Source organism: Natator depressus, chromosome 4 (assembly GCF_965152275.1).
Source record: "Natator depressus isolate rNatDep1 chromosome 4, rNatDep2.hap1, whole genome shotgun sequence".
In the NCBI taxonomy this organism is placed as follows: domain Eukaryota; kingdom Metazoa; phylum Chordata; order Testudines; family Cheloniidae; genus Natator; species Natator depressus.
Genome location: NC_134237.1, coordinates 138,505,660 through 138,524,907, shown reverse-complemented (window position 1 = coordinate 138,524,907; position 19,248 = coordinate 138,505,660). Strand labels below are relative to the sequence as shown.

The 19,248-nt window shown below is 53.4% G+C and overlaps 1 protein-coding gene across 1 annotated transcript; it reads right to left on the bottom strand.

The window, feature by feature from the left end:
- Nucleotides 1-299: 299 nt before the first annotated feature.
- TEX261 (testis expressed 261) lies at nucleotides 300-13,281 on the bottom strand. Its single transcript, XM_074950192.1, has 6 exons — nucleotides 13,144-13,281; nucleotides 8,367-8,446; nucleotides 7,283-7,436; nucleotides 2,636-2,703; nucleotides 1,487-1,589; nucleotides 300-812 (listed from the first exon to the last, which is right to left on the bottom strand). The coding sequence occupies exons 1-6, from the start codon at nucleotides 13,211-13,213 to the stop codon at nucleotides 697-699; spliced, it is 591 nt and encodes a 196-aa protein (XP_074806293.1). The 5' UTR covers nucleotides 13,214-13,281; the 3' UTR covers nucleotides 300-696.
- Between the last annotated feature and the right edge of the window lie 5,967 nt (nucleotides 13,282-19,248).

The window sequence follows — 19,248 nt, the reverse complement described above, 5'->3', positions numbered from 1 at the left end:
TCATCATAAAGCAGCAAAAGAGGAACCTGTCCAATTTTTATCCCTGGCAAGTCACCTTTAAAAGCCGCAGGAGCAGAGTGCATCAGTGCTCGCCAGGCTCACAGACACACTGTGGTCTCGGCCTCTGTGCCCGGATCACGGATATGCATTTTGTAACGAGCGAGCTGCGTCACCTGCTCTCTCCATCCCTGGCAAGTTTCCAGACAGAAATGTTTTGGAATTCAAGAGTTTGGTTATTTTTTGAAATCATGGCTGTATGCAAACCTCAGGTAGACACTGCGTGTGTTCCTCCTGCTCTCAGACAAACTGCATCCTACAACGGCTTTTGGCTTTAAATAAGAACAGATGGCAATGCCTCACATCATGGTCTCTGAACACAATCCATGGTTCGCGGAGGCTGCCGCCCTCCTTAAACGCAATTCGAACAGAACCGCCTCCTTGTCAGCAAGTCCCAGGGGATGATCGGAGAGGTATAAAAAGGCAACCTCCTGCATTTGCACTAACTGAGGCATTAAGCGCACATGTTGGACATGGCAGCTGCCTCTGGCCGTTGCACAGATTATACATTCCTGACAAAATCCCTTGGAGAGAAGTGGAGGAGCGGGGTTCACTGGAGACCCAGGGACAGCGCTGCCGTTCACATCCAGCTGGGGTCTTCCCTTCGGCTTTGTCACAGTTCATGCCCTCCGCGGGGGGTCAATACATCTTTTGTCGACTGGGCAGGATGGCCTCCTTGATGAAGGAGAAGATGATGAGGATGCCAGAGCGCTTACCCCTCTTCCCCTTGGTGAAGTAGTTCGATACCACGTCATCTGTGGAGACAGGGAGCGCGGGCCAATAAGATCAAAACCACCAAATATTGCACCACTAGCTCTATGAAGAAGCATTCAGGCTTGGGAAAAGAAGAGTCCCCTTTCAAGTCTTAGATCGCTTCTGCTGGATGCCCAAGTTTTGCCCAACTGGAAGCAACAACAGCTACTTGTTAGATACCCAGGGGTATCTAATACAGCTACATTTCACAAGATGGAATAAGAATACCTGGCTCTTACAGGGCTCCTCATCAGCAGATCTCAAAGTGCTCCACAGTCTTTCGTGTATTTATCCTCACAACGCCCCCGTGAGGCGGGGAAATATCCCCATTTTACAGATGGGGCACCCAGGCACAAGAGAAGCTAAATGGCTGGTCACACAGGAAGTTTGTGAACACAGAAGCGAACCCAGGTCTCCCAAGCCCTAGACTAGTGCCCAAAGACCACACGCAGGACTGCTGGCACTGCAAAGCCACTCCTTAGCAGGTTTTCTAAGCATACATCCGGCCCGGTTTTAACTGCCTTCCACCCCACTATCTAGCCCGTCAGACCAAGTGGGATCTGTGGTCTCCACAAGCCAGGCCCTCTGGGGCCGGGGTGGGTGCAGTGTAAAACACTGCTGCTGTAAGAGCTGAGCATGTGCTCGTGCTGGTTCCCAGAACATCAAAGCCACGCACCTCCAGGCTGCACCGTAGAAGGCAGGACGTTCTCTCCGGCCGACAAGGACACAAAAAACGCAAAGGGAATTAACCACAGGCAGAACGTGAAGTAGGCAAGAACCTGCAGGTGAAATATGAGAGGCAGTGAGAGACCAAGCTACCATCAAATCACAACAGACTCACTGCTGCAGCTAACAATCCAGAAACGTCAGTTACCCAACCACTATGTTTCCAGACTGACATTTCTCCTGGGGCAGAAGCCCACAAACTAGCAGCGTTTTGGCAGTCAAATCCAAGGATGGCAAAAATGGCATTTCAAATATTTTAGAGGGTAGGAAGGAAGGGGGAACAAATGCTCTGAGCGCAAACAGGCTGCATCCCCTGGGCTCAGACAGGAACCTTTCCCTGCTTCTGTGTGATCTGACAACCTGCTGTGCCCCAGGAGTGGGGGGTGGGAAGTAGATATGGAGAAAGCTGAAGACAGACCAGATGAGAAGGTAACAGCACTCCGAGGTGCTCAGAACCACACGGAGCCTGGCTCTCCACTAGATCTCCACAATAACCCTCTGGCCATAACTAGCACGCACACATCTTTATTTAGCTGTGTAGAAACCACTAGGTTAAATTCAGGTCTTCTCTACCCCAGAATACTCTAGGATGTCTGGTGAACCGGGAGGTTTCGTGCTGGAGATACCAAGATAGTGAAACCAGATTGCACCAGAGGGGAAGGGATTTTTATTCCGACTGTTTAAAACTCTTCGGTTTGTCTTTTGTTAACCCCTATTTGACTCAAAACACTTGAGAGAAAGGCTCTGTGAAGGATTCAACACCTCGCCCCTTTATTTAGGCTGAGAAAGCACAAAATCCACATTTTTGGATCCTCCAGAGAGTCCTCTTGCAAAAACCCGAAAAAGAAGACTCGACATTCCTGATATGGAAAAAACAAGCAGAAAAAAATACTTGGGAGAAGTCCTGAGAGAAAACACTGTCAGGGCATCTCTTTAACAAAGGAGGGGAAGCCCCTAAATTGGGGACAGCTATTTTTCTTTGGCAGGTGAACTCTGAACTCCCTCATCTTCTCCTCTCCTCCCACCAGCACTCCACTCCACTCAGCTCAAAAGTCTATAAAGAGACTTAAAGAGATGCTTCTCCCAAATGGTCTCTTACCTCTGAGAATGGGTAATACTCTTCAGCAAAGTACTGGAACGCTAAGTAGTGGTTCAATATAACCAGCACTGCCAAAGGAAAGGAGAGAGAGTGAATTGCCAGATTTAAAGCAATACCCATCACCCCGCCTATTTTGCAGGCTCACTGAAGTGAGGCACCTTCCCTCACCGTAGGGCCCTGGAAAACGGCAGTATAAAAGCCATCTGAGATACAATCATACCCCTACTTTGCCCCCAGCAACGGATCCAACACAAAGTCAGTATCTTACTACCGCCAGAATAACCCCTCTCGTCACAACACAAATCTCTCTGATGACAAAGGGAGTGCAGTTCAAGTGGCCAGAGCAGAGAGCTAGGACTCCTGAGTTCTTTGCCACTTATTGTGTGTGACAACAGGCACACTTCTCTGTTGGGGAATTCCAGGAGGAGGAGTCTAGTGCCCATAAGGCTCTAGGCCACACAACAGCTGAAGACAGGAAGTGAAGAACCTCATGTCCAACTACTGCTGCTGCACAAGGGGAGTTTTAAGTGGGGCAGATAGCAGCCCAAGTTGGAGGGTGGCCAGGAAAGAGGGTTTAACACCTCTAGCTCTTGCAAGAAGCGTCACCGGCTTTTTAAGAGCCAGGAGGGGTCAGAACTTGGTTTTATGTCTTGTTCAAAAAAGAGAGCACTGCCAACAGCACAGTGCCCCCTAGCGCCACGCCTGAGCACTGCTCCAGAACGGAGAGAGTAGCAACTCCACCTTCTGGAGCACCAACGCCACTTCCTACAGTCCCGTGGAGATCTCCTAGGCAAGAACAGACCCGACCCCATCCTGCACGCACGCAGAGATCTGAGCGGATCAAACCACGAGGTGGTTTGGCTTGCAGGACTCCTGGAATGCCAAGCTCCGGATGACATGCCAGTGGAGAGCTACTCTCCTTTTCAGGAAGCAAACAGACTCACATTAGACACATAAAGCGTCACTAAAAATCATTTAGAACTAAAGGGTTTTTTTTAAGTCCTATACACAGAGCTCTCTAGAACATACACAGGCACTCCAAGAGGTCATGTCAGGAGTCATTTAAATAATTCAGTGCGACTGAAATCATTTAAAACTACATAGCTGCCAACACACCAATGGTCCAGCTAGTGCAGTATCTTACCTAGATGAAGCCTGTCCCAGCATATCAGACAAGTACAGTAAGGCAATACCATAGCTGCAGCTTCATACCTGTATAGCTTCTAGGAAGCACAGTGTATGAAGTAAAGGGTCAAACCAGGGAGCTGATGTGCTAAGACCACAGCTCAGCACTGCCCCATTGTTTCCAAGTGGTCTCATCTCCGTCTAATGTCTCTTATAGGTTGTGGTAAGCTCCTTGGGACAAGGACTGCCTTTTTGTTGTGTCTGTACAGCACCTGGCACAATGGGGCCCTGGTCCATGACTGGGGGTTCCTAGTGTGATGTTGTGTAGACAGAGCGATAACCAGGGGCACACTACTATTACAATCACTAATGTATCACTACTGTTGCACAACGGCAATAAATCCGATACCAAGTACATCATGTAAGGTGCCAATGGAAAAGCTGCAATCTGCTAAGTATGATGATCCTGTTTATATGCATGTATCATCTTTGCATCGGACACTATGAATGTTTGCTGTGTATTTGTATCTCAGACATATGTTGTGCTTGTGGGTGATACCCCCAGCCCAATTTACATTCAGACTAGCCATCGCTGGTTGGTCGGTCATGGAAAGGCCTCAGCTCTTCAGAGAGCCCTTCCTGGGGATGCCTCAGTGTGGAGCCGATGGCTACCCCTCTGATTCAGCAAAGTGTGTAAGGACACGTGAGAAGGACATGTGATCCAAGACTCCATCTTTTACAGTGACTTTCCATGCCCATGTGAGCCTGTGCTCCATACTGGCCCGTAACTTCCCATGCACATGAGCCGAGCTAGCAATTGTAAGCTGCGCAATCACTGCTTTGTTTTCCTGCCTGTTTCTCATCTCTGTAGTGTGATTCTTCTAGGGAAGCTTGGAACAAAGGACCGAATGACCCTCTACCTGCTTGGGTGAACCAGAGAGATTACAAGCCAGCAGACTGAACATCACCGCTATGATCCTGAGTTACAGACTCTGGAAATCACTTGTAATGTATATGACTCTTTTAACCATTTAACAGCTCTCTTCTTTTCTTTTTATGTTATTAAACCTTTAGTTTTTAGTTACAAAAGGATTGGCATCAGTGTGATTTTGGGGTAAGATCTGAGTTAGATATTGACCAGGAGAAGTGGCTGATCCTTTCGGATTGGAAGAACTTTACGTACAATGAATCTGGTTTTCAGTAACCTCTCATCGTAAAGACCAGATGTCTGGGTGGGGATAAGGGCTGGATTGCCTAGGGGACTGTGTTTTAGCTTCTTGTTAACCAGCGTGGTGATATAGAAGCTCATTTTGTTACTGGTTTGGTGAATCTAATGTTAGATTAGCCACCAGTTTGGGGTGCATCTGCCCTATCTTTATCAGTCTGTCCTGAATTTGGCATTCTCAGCTGTGACCCACACCAGGCCAGTCCATACCTAGATGCAATAGTAATGCAAATAATAAATATTAATAATGAGAATTTGTTTAACTTTCTTTTTAGTTCAAGAACAAAGTCAGGTTAAAAATCCTTTACCTACATTACTAACAGCTTGGATTATTAGACTAAATTCATTTTAACCATCTGAATTTACCATTCCTCAGCGAGGCTGCCTGTTTCCATTTCCTTGTATCTCACTCAGACTGGACAGGAAACTAACTGGTCAGTTTTGCTTTCTCCCGTGCTAGCAGGACACTTGTTAATCAATCATACAACCTGGCCCATCAACAGCATCTTCCACCTGAGCATCTCAAAGAACCTTCTAACCAGCCCTCTGGGAGGCAAAGAAATGTTCCCATGCCCAGATGGGGAGCCTGAGGAACAGATGGCAAAGGACTTGCCCAAGATCATTCAGGAAGCCTGTAGCAGTGCTGGGAATAGAACCCAGGAGGCTGTAAAGCTGGGGTAGCCCACAGCACAAGGAATGTTGAAATCCAAACATTAACACCCCCTGATTTAAATTCAGTGAGCCATTTCTTTTCCTGTGCAATTCTCTCAAATGATTTCTTTTAAATTCCCACATAAAATCCTAATCCCGGGCCTAAGAGACTTCTCCATATTCCTTTCCTTTTTATCGTCAGCCCCTAACAACCACATGGGGTGTATTTTACATAGAGTAGGAAAAATTCAGGAGTGATGGGGTTTATACGGTCTCTCCTGGCACTGCTATAAGAGCACACACACTATCCTAGTGCACATTGTCTTCCAAAACTTTTCCAGTCTGCTTTTAAAAATATATTTGCCTTTTATCAAATATACCTCCCACAGAACACCTGATGAGCACCAGGAATTTTGATCCTTAAGTATAAAACAGCATCTCCTACAAGTGCAGTACTGTGTAACTCTGGGCAAGTTACTCCAGGAAGGAAGAACAGACTTGAACATAGGAACGGCCAGACTGGGTCAGACCAAAGGTCCATCTAGCCCAGGCTCCTGTCTTCTGACAGCTGCCAATGCCAGGTGCCCCAGAGGGAATGAACAGAACAGGTAATCATCAAGTGATCCTTCCCTTGTCTCCCATTCCCAGCTTCTGGCAAACAGAGGCTAGGGACACCATCCCTGCCCATCCTGGCTAACAGCCATTGATGGACCTATCCTCCGTGAATTTATCTAGTTCTTTTTTGAGCCCTGTTATAGCCTTGGCCTTCACAACAGCCTCTGGCAAGGAGTTCCACAGGTTGACTGTGCGTTGTGTGAAGAAATACTTCCTTTTGTGTGTTTTAAACCTGCTGCCTATTCATTTCATTTGGTGACCCCCGAGTTCTTGTGTTATGAGAAGGAGTAAACAACACTTCCTTATTTACTTTCTCCACACCACGCATGAATGTATAGACCTCAATCATCTCCCACCTTAGGTGCCTCTTTTCCAAGCTGAAAAGTCCCAGTCTTATTAATCTCTCCTCATACGGCAGCCGTTCCATACCCCCAATCATTTTTGTTGCCCTTTTCTGACCTTTTCCAATTCCAATAGATCTTTTTTGAGATGGGGCAGACAGATCTGCACACAGTGTTCCAGATGTGGGTATACCATGGATTTATATAGAGACAAGATGATATTTTCTGTCTTATTCTCTATCCCTTTCTTAATGATTCCCAACATTCTGTTCGCTTTTTTGACGGCCGCTGCCCACTGAGGGTAAGAGACAGCACTGAAGGAGACGGGACTTGAGGGTAAGAGACAGGACTGAAAGCCAGTAGATCTGTGTTCTGTTCCCAGCTTTGCCACTGGCTATCCACCTCTGCCTCTGCTTTATAATCCCCAGATGCTCGGTGATGAACCAAGTTCAACATACTCAATTAGCACCGTACTTGCTAATGCCGCAGGATGTTGCAAGAGACTCAAACGTCTGGGACTAGCTGGCCCAGAGTCACAGCTGAACCAGTGGTGGAGGTGGCAGACGCTCTTGAGGTGGTCTCCCGCTGCCCTCTCAAATGCCTGTCCCCTCTGCGGCAAACCCCAGCGGCACACTGAGACGAATGGACTGAGGTGCAATCCCCCTGCTCCCCAAAGGCAGCCACACTCACCACACGACAGTATAAAGTTTGGCGATGTCAGCATGATGAAAGGGAACGTCTGCAGCAGGCCGAAATAGACCAGGTTGGTGAAGAGGCCCACACCCACCATGAAGCCAGGAAAGCGTTCAAAGAGGTACAGGCCTACGAGCACCGCTGTAGAGAACTGAAAGAGAGAAACACCCCAGCCCACAGTTAATCCAGCCTCTCTGTCACGTACACCAACAGGCTCTGTGCCCCCCCCCCCCCCCCCCCCCGGCAAGCAGGGGGAGTTGCAAGTGCTCAGTTCGTCCAAGGTCAGGCCCAGAGACAGCTGTGTGACCTGTGATTGCTCTACAACATGCCTGTGGATATCTGGGTGACATTTGATGGCCTATTACTTACAGATCAGGCCAGAGCCAATGGTCCGTTCTGGCCTTAAACTCTATTGGACTATGAATCTGCCTCCAGGACGTCTCATGGCATCTTCAGATCACACTAAGTTTTTACTGCTGCAAGTATCAGTGATCTTTCGCTGCCGAGGAGACTTGTGATGTTCCCGCCCCTCATTGATCCCCATCTTGAAGGCCTTTTGGAGCGGCTCTCTAAATCGCCCCTCTCCCCTCTGACATGCAGGCTCTGCTCCTCCACTTAAGAGGTCAGGATGCATGGACTCAGAGGTCCCTTTCAGTCCTGCCCCAGGGGATCAGCCAAGCAAAGGGAGTTTCTCTAGGGGCACAGTGCCTCAGAAGCACCTTCCCTGGAGGCAGGAGCCCTCCGCCACTCATCTGTAAGGCAGCATCTGCTGAGCAGCATGGTCTAATGGATAGAGCACAGGATTGGGACCTCAGGAGACCTGTGTTCTAGTTCTGACTCTGCCGCTGGTCTATGGGTGACTTTAGGCAAGTCCTTTGCCCACTCTGTGACTCAGATTCCCCATCTGTAAAATGGGGCTAATGACTGACTTTCCTGCCTGGCTTTCACAGGCTAATTGAGAGGAGACTTGGGCTAGTAAAGATTCATGGGCTAGTACATGTCTCAGTGGTCATCAAAGATCATCTAATCTACCTCCCCGCCACCGCAGGACTGTTATGAGCACAAACAGCCAGAGACTTACCCAGATCATGTATTTGATTATTCTGCTAGTAGCTACGGTGTATTCTTCTATTAGCTCCGCCAGATAGTAGAGGCCAGCGGCTAGAAGGGAAGCAAAGGAGTTATTTCAGGCTCAGACTCTCACTGCAGCTCACAGCCAGAAAGTGCTCACGCAAATTAGACTGGTCATTTCAAGTGGATTTTGGCTGCACAGATTCACATTCACAAACTCCAAAAGCACTGGAAGCCTTGCAGCCGTTTCCAAGACGCAGCGGCCTGGACTTTCAGAGCCGGGCTCTAATTCGAGGGGCCTCCATTTTTGGCTCCCTAACTTGAGTAACATTGGCCTGGTTTTCACAGGTGCTGGGCAGTTGACTTCATTTGAAAAGCTGGAGCTGCGCATCCAGGAAAAACAGCTACAACATTACTGCGGGGTGACTTGGACCTGATGGGCCTGAAGTCGGTAGCGATCAGCCCGTTGTGAGGTACTGCACAGATGACAATCCCTGCCCTAAGAGCTTACAACCTAAAGGCGAGACGCACCAGATGGATGGAACAATTTACAAGCAGGTGGGGAAATAAGGACAGAGCAACCCAAATAGGATTTTAAGCATAGACTAGGTGTGCCTGCAATTTGCAGCCAATCAATACCAATGATCATAGTTATAGCTACCTTGCAGTTTCTTCAGACCCCATCTAAACTGTTGAGCGATGTCATTGGGCACTGTTAAACAGCTGCTTGCCTTCCATTCCAGAGATGGATGCATTTCAATGATGGGGGAAGCACGATCCAGGATAGATAAAAATCAATGATTTTTTTTTAAATCCCCCCAAAAATCATATTTTTTTAATTTAAATTGGATTTTTTTGATAAAATGCTTTTTGAAGAAAAAACCTATCTAAAGATCATTTTAAGATACATTATAGCTCAAAGATATCTCATCACGGAATAGGGATTATAAATTCTAATTCTATAATATGAGACAATATATTCACGTAATATTTTACAAAAGTTTTGTAAATGAGTTCCAATAGTTCATGGATTAGGGACCCGATCTTATGGGGTTTCAGGGGCTTCTGTATAGATTATTTAGGTTAATCTTTCTATCTACCCAATGGGACGCTGTGTTCAGTCTAGATGATACCATCAGAGATGCTTAGTTTTGCAGTTCTCAGACTGTGTATTTATGTCTCCAGAGACAACATGCTTCTTAACAGCAAAAATGTTTTTAAATAAATAAATAAAAGTATAGGTGAGAAATAACAGACCTTAACAGACCTCAACCCTATTGTCCTTCTGCAAATTTGTGTACACAGAGTCAATCCCTTATACCTCTCTAAAAGTGTAAAGTTTCAGAAAGTTCAATGAATAGAAGATTGTTGGGGGCAGAATAGATCTGGACAAGGAGAAGAAGTCTGGAGATAAATGCGAGAAGGGAGGGACAAGCAGTAGAAACAAAAGTGAAACTATTTGAGCAGCATATTGCAGAATTCTTGAGGTCTTTCTGAGTGCAGCCTTCATTGATTTGAGATCTACCATACCATTCTCTCACTAGAAGGGAAAACCTATAATGGCAGCAGGCTGTAAAAGAGATCCAGTTTGGGAATAAGAACCATTGAAGAAATTTATATTTGCTGATGATGTTTTAAAGAAAGTCACAACAGTGAACTGCTGGAAGTCACTTAAGCACTTGGATTCAGAAAAAAAGTGAGATTATCACTTCAACAGTAACAGCAGTAGCTTCTTCTGCCAGTGTAGAAAGAATATTTTCTTCCTTTAGACTAATTCATTCCAAATTGAGAAATCGTTTGGGACCTGAAAAAGCAGGGAAGCTAGTTTTATTTTTCCAGATTATGAACAAACAGGAAAAAGAAGGTGAAGACGACTGAGTTAGCTGCAGAAGCCAATAGTTTAAGTTAATATTTATGTTGACCTGGCTAACAGAGCCAATTTATTTATTTTTTTAAATATTTCATTTAATTATTTTAGTTAAAAACAGTTTTAACAAAAACAAACCTGATTTTAAAAAACTTTAATGTCAATTCAGAAATGCATATGCTTGTTTTGTCAATATATTGTCAATTTGCTGTTGAAGAAAAAAATCCAGAATACATAATGCTGTTGTTTTAGTTAAATAAAACAATTTAAATATCTGTCGGGAGATGTTCTCCTCCGAATAGAGCCTGGCAAGAAAATCCTCCAACTATTAATGATTAACCTCTTGAATTGGAGATATTTATGAAGTCATTGGGAGGTGAACTATCTGCTTCAATTACCTTTGGTAAATGAAATAACCAAACAATCATTCATTTTCGGATATAGCTGTAAAACTCATCTGAAAAGTTTTCAGAATAAATCACTTTAAAAATGTATAGTGTGTACCTTCTAAAAATGAAACCTACGTCGGTCTCTGAGTTGTGAGGAATATGTATGAAGGGTATAACAACCAACCAGAATGCACTTTTATGTAGAAATCCATGATTATATCGAGTCTTCCTGACTCGTGATTTAAATCAAATCCACCCAGGCATGATCCCTAAACGCTTTCAGATGAGAGGTTATAGAGAGCAATTAGTGTCATTATTTAGTATAGTCGCAATCATGGGGCACAATCAGAGTGGGGCCCACTTACGGCAGGCACAGGACAAACACATAAGCAGAAAAGGTCCCTGCTCCAGAGAGCTTACACTCTATGAGGAACAAAACTGCTGCAAATATAGCAAAACATGGGGCCAACACACCAGATAATCACAGAGATGAGAGATGGAAACGGCCTATTATAGCAGCCAGTTCCACCCCAACCAGGGCAGGGCTGGTCCCAACAATAAAATCCCTGTTGCTTTGTCCAGTCTTCTGCCTCCTATATTTTCGCTGATTCCTTTAGCCACCCTGTGGCCTGTTTGTATTTTTCAGCTCCCCTCTGAACCAGGCAGTGGTTTGCAGACAGAGCTGCAGCCGGGAGAAAAGCACATCCCGGGGCCCTCGGACATGGGAAGCACGATTGTTCCTGTCTCCGAGCGGCCTTGGGAAACGTCTGTTCTAACACTGTGGCTCCCTGGAATTCGCTCGGAGTTGCCACCTTGGGTTTCATGTGAGCAGGGCGAAGGTGCCAAGCCCTAAACACAGGCGCGGCTGCAGTACCCATACAGCAAACATAGCGCAGGTGACCCATTACACTGTGTGCCAACCTGCCTCGCGGCTGGCACGGGGAACCACCCAGCGGGCGAGAGGGCGTTGACTCTGCACCTCAGGACAAAGGGGCTGCTCAGAGGGGTGCGGCCAGAGGCGGAGGGGGTCGTGATGGGGGAGCTGCCCTCGCAGAACAGGAGCAATAGCCCCAAAAGCACGGCACAGCGCAGGCAACCTGGAACTGGGTCAGCCACTGCCCTGACCACCTGCAGGGGACGGACAGGCTGGGCACCCCCCGCAACCAGCCTGGTCCCCCACCCCCCGCGAGCAGCCTGGTCCACTGTCCCCACCCCAGCACCGGGAATCTTTTCAGCACCCCACCCCAAAACAAGGACATCTACAGCCCCCCCACGCATCCCCGACTCGCCCCCATCTCTGCGGCCCCCCATTGCACAGCCCCCCCCCCGCGGAGCCCGCCGGTTAAGATGGGGAGGCAGGGGCGTAGCGGGCGGGCGAGGAACGGGCAGGGCGGGTCGATCCCGCGGGGGGAGGGGACGGGACGGTTCCGGGGGGGGGCGGGGGCGTCTCACCGATGGCCAGGGTGACCGGGGGGGGCAGGCGGGGGGGGGGCGGGTCGGGGTGGGGGGGTCAGGGGGGCCCGGGGGGGGTCTCACCGATGGCCAGGGTGACCGGGGGGGGTCAGGTGAGGGGGCGGGGGGGGTCTCACCGATGGCCAGGGTGACCGGGGGGGGGTCAGGAGGGGGAGCAGGGGGGGGTCTCACCGATGGCCAGGGTGACCGGGGGGGGTCAGGAGGGGGAGCAGGGGGGGGTCTCACCGATGGCCAGGGTGACCGGGGGGGTCAGGAGGGGGAGCAGAGGGGGCCGGGGGGGGTCTCACCGATGGCCAGGGGGACCGGGGGGGTCCGGGGGGGGTCAGGCGGGGGGTCCGGGTCGGCTGGGGGGGCCCGGGGGGTCTCACCGATGGCCAGGGTGAGCGGAGGGGCCCGGGGAGGGTCAGGCGGGGAGGGCCGGGGGGGCCGGGTCGGGGGGGCCCGGGGGGGGTCAGGCGGGGGGGGCCGGGTCGGGCTGGGGGTCCCGGGGGGGGTCTCACCGATGGCCAGGGTGACCGGGGGGGCCCGGGGAGGGTCAGGCGGGGGGGCCCGGGGGGGGGTCTCACCGATGGCCAGGGTGACCGGGGGGGCCCGGGGAGGGTCAGGCGGGGCGGGCCGGGGAGGCCGGGTCGGGGGGGCCCGGGGGGGGGTCAGGCGGGGGGGCCAGGTCGGGCTGGGGGGGCGCGGGGGGTCTCACCGATGGCCAGGGTGACCGGGAGGGCCCGGGGAGGGTCAGGCGGGGGGGGCCGGGGGGGCCGGGTCGGGGGGGCCCGGGGGGGGTCTCACCGATGGCCAGGGTGACTGGGGGGCCCGGGGAGGGTCAGGCGGGGGGGGCCGGGTCGGGCTGGGGGGGCCCGGGGGGGGTCTCACCAATGGCCAGGGTGACCGGGGGGGCCCGGGGAGGGTCAGGCGGGGGGGCCCGGGGGGGGGTCAGGCGGGGGGGGGCCCCGGGGGGGGTCTCACCGATGGCCAGGGTGACCGGGGGGGCCCGGGGAGGGTCAGGCGGGGGGGCCCGGGGGGGGGGGTCAGGCGGGGGGGGGCCCCGGGGGGGGTCTCACCGATGGCCAGGGTGACCAGGGCCACCTGGATGAGCAGCGAGACCCAGCTCAGCGCGTAGATGAACCACATGGCGCCGGGGGCCGCGATCGGGCCGCGCTCCGCCGCTCTCGGCCCGGGCCGCCGCCGCTTCCCCTGCGCGTCCGGCCGCTGCGGGGGCGGGGGCGGCGCGGCCAACGCGGCGGCGGAGCGGCCCGGCCCGGCCCACAGCGGCCCCCGCCGGCCCGGGGGAGGCAGCGCAGGAGAGAGACCGGGCCCGGCCCCCAGCCCTGACCCCCCCGGACAGGGCCCCCCCGCCCCGAGACCCCCCCGCCCCGATCCCCCCCACGGCCGGGCTCCCCCCCAGCCCTGACCCCCCCGGACAGGGCCCCCCCGCCCCGAGACCCCCCCGCCCCGATCCCCCCCCTGGCCGGGCTCCCCCCAGCCCTGACCCCCCCGGACAGGGCCCCCCCACCCCGAGACCCCCCCCCGGCCGGGCTCCCCCAGCCCCGATCCCCCCCACGGCCGGGCTCCCCCCAGCCCTGACCCCCCCGGACAGGGCCCCCCCGCCCCGAGACACCCCCGCCCGGGCTCCCCCCGCCCCGATCCCCCCCCCCCGCCGGGCTCCCCCCAGCCCTGACCCCCCCGGACAGGGCTCCCCACAGCCCGATCCCCCCCACGGCCGGGCTCCCCCCAGCCCTGACCCCCCCGGACAGGGGCCCCCCCGCCCCGAGACCCCCCCTGGCCGGGCTCCTCCCGCCCCGATCTTCCCCGGACAGGGCCCTCCCCGCCCCTAGGCCCCCCCCGGCCGGGTTCCCCCCGCCCCGAGACCCCCCCCGCCGGGCTCCCCCCAGCCCTGACCCCCCCAGACAGGGCTCCCCACAGCCCGATACCCCCCACGGCCGGGCTCCCCGACACCCCGATCCCCCCCAGACAGGGCTCCCCATCCTGACCCTCCCTGGATAGGGCCCCCCGCCCCGATACCCCCCATGGCCAGGCTCCCCAACACCCCCATACCTCCGGGCGGGGCCCAGCCCCCCGATCCCAATCACGGACGGGCTCCCCACTGCCATACCTCCCCGGGCAGAGCCCCCCATCCCAATACCTACAATGGCCAGGCTCCCCAACACCCCGATACCCACCTGGACAGGGCCCCCCAACACCCTGATACCTCCCGAGGCAGGGCTCTCTCACACTCAAACCCCCAAACTGGGGCAGGCCCTGCACACCATGACCCTACCACCCCCCGCCCGGTCCGTGATGTGGGGCTAGGGACCCTTGCCAGGCTGATTTTCCGGGGAGCACCCAGGCTAGTTCCCCACCCTTGGGAGCTCCCCGTTGCAGGCCAGGGCACTGGCTCTGTGTCTGGTGCAGCCCTGGGACTGGGCCCGGGGTTGGGTTTCCAGGCCGTTTGGGCAGCATCTGCCCGGGACGGGAGCCAGGAGCTCGGTCCCCCATTCCAGTGCCATCTCTGGCTGCCATTCGCTCTCTGGGCTCCTCCTTCCCTGTGTCGCTGGCACTGTCCTGTCCCAGCCCCTGCCGTGCTCAAGCCCTGCCTGGCTCTCCAGTCCTCTGGGTTCTTGCTGCCACCACCACATTTCCTTCAAACCTCGACTCAGCCTGCAGTTGCCCAGCTCCCAGTGCTGACTGCCGCTCTCCACCATACAGCCACCAACCAGCCTCCCCATCCAACCCCCCAACTCCCAGCTGGCACTCCCATCCCAGCCAGCCAACACCAACAGCCCAATTCCAGCCGCCTCACCCAACCCTCTGTTCCAGCTGCTGCTTTCAGTGGCCCCTCTTCCCATTCTGACTCCCCGGGTCCAGCAGCCACTCCCAGAGAAGATGCGTGGTGGTGGTGTTGTGAAGGCACTGAAATAACAGAATCAGAAATGTCGGGCTGGAAGGGACCTCCAGGGCTCATCTAGTCCACCCCCCTGCGCTGAGGCAGGACCAAGTAAACCTGGACCATCCCTGACAGGTGTTTGTCCAATCTTAAAAACCTCCAGTGATGGGGATTCCACAACCTCCTTTGGATGCCTGCTCCAGAGCTTATCTACCCTGAGAGTTAGACAGCTTTTCCTGATATCTAACCTACATCTCCCTTGCTGCAGATCACCCATGACTTCTTGTCCTACCTTCCCTGGACATGGAGAACAACGGATCAACGTCCTCTTTATAAGGGCTCTCCACGTGTTTGAAGACTCTTATCTAGTCCCCCCTCTGTCTTTTCTCAAGACAACACATCCAGTTTTTTTAACCTGTCCTCACAGGTCAGCTTTTCTAAATCTTTTTTCATTCTGGTTGCTCTTCTCTGGACTCTCTCCAATTTGGCCACAATTTTCCTAAAGCGTGGCACACAGAACTGGCCACCGTACTCCAGCTGAGGCCTCCCCAGTGCCGAGTGGAGCAGGACAGTTGCCTGCAATGTTTTACATACAACACTCCTGTTAACACACCCCAGAATATTAGTCTTTTGGTCCATGCATTTCAATAGGGGTTTTGCCTAAAAGAAGCATTTAGGAAACAATGAGAAAGGGCTTTGAAGTCGGCTCATTATCAGGGATCCCAGAAATTCGTCTGTCGTGGGAAAATGTGGAATTTGTGTTTTTACAGAGAATCTTTCATTTTTACATTTTGTGAACAATAAAATCATATGCAGTGGAAGCCCATTTATCAGATCTGTTTGGGACCAGGGCCAGATCAGGTTGTTATACCAATAAAATAAAAACCAGCAGGATCTTATTAAAGGGGAAAAGGCAAAATACCACATTTATTGGCGACCAGGCCGCCGTCAGCCCCAGCTGGCTGGTGGTTCAGGTCATACAAAGAGCCAGTTAATGGAGGCTCGGATAAACAGGGTCCTACTGTCCAGAATACAGGCATAGAAGTATTTGGTATAAGTAAGAAATACAAATTGCAAGTCTATGAATTGTATTTTATTAGAATGGTTGGTAAGCTTCAAACTTGCTTACAAATTGTAAATATATCAATAAACCATTGTGTGCAACTGATACTTGTGTATATTGTGGCTAGGGAAACTAACGTCCAGCGCTTCGTTTTAACGGCATAAAAACGTGGATTTTAATTTTTTTATCAGAGAATTTGGGGGGGGCGTTATCTCTGAAAGCTAGGGTCCTTGCTCATTATTAACAGTGCTGTGAGCAGAGTCTGCCACCTGGTGGTCAAGTGAGTGATTGCAGCAGCCCCTGAACAAACCTTATATGACATGCTCCTACTGCCCCAGTGGATGGGGCCCAGGACTGGGACTTAGGACGCCTGGGTTCTGCTTCTGTCTCCGCCACTGAGTGCCAGCGTGACTGTGGGCATGTCACCTCCCTGGCTGTGAAACAGGGCAGATGATACTGACACCTCTGGACAGTGCTTTGGGGCAGATGGGGAGTGAGGCATCTTCTCGGCCTGCCACCGAGGTCCGTTTTGTGGGACATGTCACTAAACTGCTCCCCTTCGGTTTAAGGATGCTTCTTGGGCCCCACTCAGCGCTGGGGCATTTCCACCGATTTCTGTGCAGTCACAGCAGGCATTAATTTGGGCCACCACCGGGAAAAAAACACCCGATGAGCCCATTTACGGTAGTTTAAAATCATATTTAATGGCACAGTCTTTGCTAGGGAAGGGTACGCAGAGCTCCGTATTTCTGGATGCTGGGCTAAGGAGACAGACACGGCTTAAAGGAGTGATCAGCGCTTCAGGAGCTCCTGGTCTCCATGTAGGACTCCGTATTTTAGGATTCCTGGGGTCTATTCTGAGTTCGCCACTGGCTCACTGTTACTACAGAGAAGTGACTCCCTCTCTCTGGGCTACTGTCTGCTGAGCTGTATCATGGACATAATGAGGCTTTCCTCTTTCTCCAGGGTGTTGTGAGGATTAATCCTTTGCAGGAAATGTTTCAAAGGTTCTTGGAGATCCCTCGGTGGAAGACACTTAGGCCCAGATCCTCAAAGGTGCTTTGGCGCCTAACTCCCCTGGATTTCAATTCCGAAGGTGTTTGGGTGCCTCGTTCCAACTGAAGGGGTGCACATGGGCAGCCTTACCTGTGTATTTGCTGGTTTTCAGCCCGTTGGGTTTTGCTCACCTCAGTGTTGGGCCAGGGGACACCTGCCATCAAGCAAGCTTAATTCTGTGTTAATGGCAGCTTTTGCCATGGAAGGTCCTATTCTCTGAACCGGAAGAGAGAAGGTGTTGGTAGGCGTTAATAGTAATGTAAGCGGTCGCACATCTCATGTCCTGCAATCTGCGTACCAAGCCAGCCAACACCCCCTCCCCTCCCTCCCCACATCACCTGGGCCCCACCAGCCCTGCTTCAGCACACCTCCCCAACTATCGCCTGACCCACCCTTCACTGCATTCGGCCCCACAACCTGGACCCTTCCCCACTGCACCTCCCCACTGCCCGCAGGGAACATATCTCCCTGGAGTATTCACTTCCTGGTATGCACAATGTTTCTAGCGCGGTTACTTCCCCCCCTCCGATATCCCATCTCACACAGGGCTTGGGCCGAGGGACAGCTATGAGCAGTGGTCCGGATCGTGCTGCAGGACAGCTGGGGAGTGGAGTTTGTGCCAGGGCCGACATCACAGACCGGCTCTCTGTTCCAGAACACGGACAGTTTTATATGTGAGAGAAAGATCCCCTGGCCCTGCCCCATCTCCGAGCACAGCGAGGTGTCAGAGCTGGGATTGGTTCTGTGCCCTACGGCTGGTGTGGGCCAAATCTGCTCTCCTACACGGTATGAGGTGTACGCCAGGAACAAGGCCCAGAGCATTTCCACCTGAGTGAATCGCCACAATGTTTGGTAGATCCCAACCTCCTAGACTCTGCCGTTAAAGGGCCCCAAGATCAGGAAGTAGCCACTTCCCCCCCACTCCCCCTGCCCCACAACAGCTAGGGCTAATAAAATACAGATTTTCTCCAACAACCAGTCCAAGGCTGCCCACCAGCCCTCATTTCCCACCCGCTCCCCGGCAGTCACAATTCCTCTCCCCATGGGCAGTGGGTATAATTGGCCAGGGGAGACCCAGACCGTGGCCCCGCCCATGTTCCACCCCGAGGCCCCGCCCTCGCTCTGCCTTTTCCCTGAAGCCGGCGGGGACTCGGACGGGCGGATCGGAGCTCAGGCTGGCCGGCGGCCAGGGGCAGCTCAGGGCGGCCGGGGCGGCTCGGGCCGGCCAGTGGCCAGGGGCTGCTGGCAGCCAGGGGCACCTAGGAAGAGGAGCGTGGCAGGTAACGCACGCTGACACAGCATAGCATTTTGTCCCCCTCTGCTGGCCAGTCCATGCATTGCGGGTTTACGAGTCCGATGCCACTGTTGGATGCTGGAGTACTTTTCGATCCAGGGGTCCCGGCGCCAATCCCTGCAACTCACCGAGCTGTTCCAAGGGGTGGCTGGCACGGGCGTGGGGAGCAGTGGATCTCCACCTCTTTGGGGGAGGTGGACGCAGAGGAGGCTGGTGCGTAAGTAGGTGGGAGTCCGTCCCCAGCATGACAGATCGTGCAAAGTCAGAGGCCAGTGGCCAAGCCAGAGGGGGCAGAGAGAAGCCCAGGCAGAGGGTGAGGGATGGGCCCAGAAGTGCCTGCAGTGGCGGAGTTAACTGCCCCAGGCTTTCACAGGGGCCCTAGGGCAGCTGGCAGAGCACGGCCAAATGCCCCTCTGAACCACAGGGAAACTCATCCGGAGCATCATCCCTCCTCAGAAGCAGGCTTCCCCCTCCCAGTCGTGCCGCTGAAGCCATGGGCAGAGTTAGGGGCTTTCGCAGAGCCAGGGGGGCTGCCCGAAGGCACCCCTGAGCCTTGATGGTAGAGGGCACCTGCCATCGCCCCACATGGCACGGAGGAGGCGGGGCACCCCAGGGTGAGCAGTGAAAAGCCCCAGCTGCAGCTGAGGGCGGAAACCAGCTGGAAGCTTTGTGGGTGCTCCCAGGAGCAGGGCAGTGGGAGGGTTCAAAGGGAGTCTGAACTTCAGTCCAGCCTGGCTGTCACTCTGTGCCCATCAATCCACCCACCTGTCTGTCTGTCAGTCTGGGCCGATCAGTCCACCTGCCCGTCTCGCCGCTCGGACCCTTGTCTGATTGCCAAGGCACCAGTCTGGGCGGCAGAGTCTGCACCC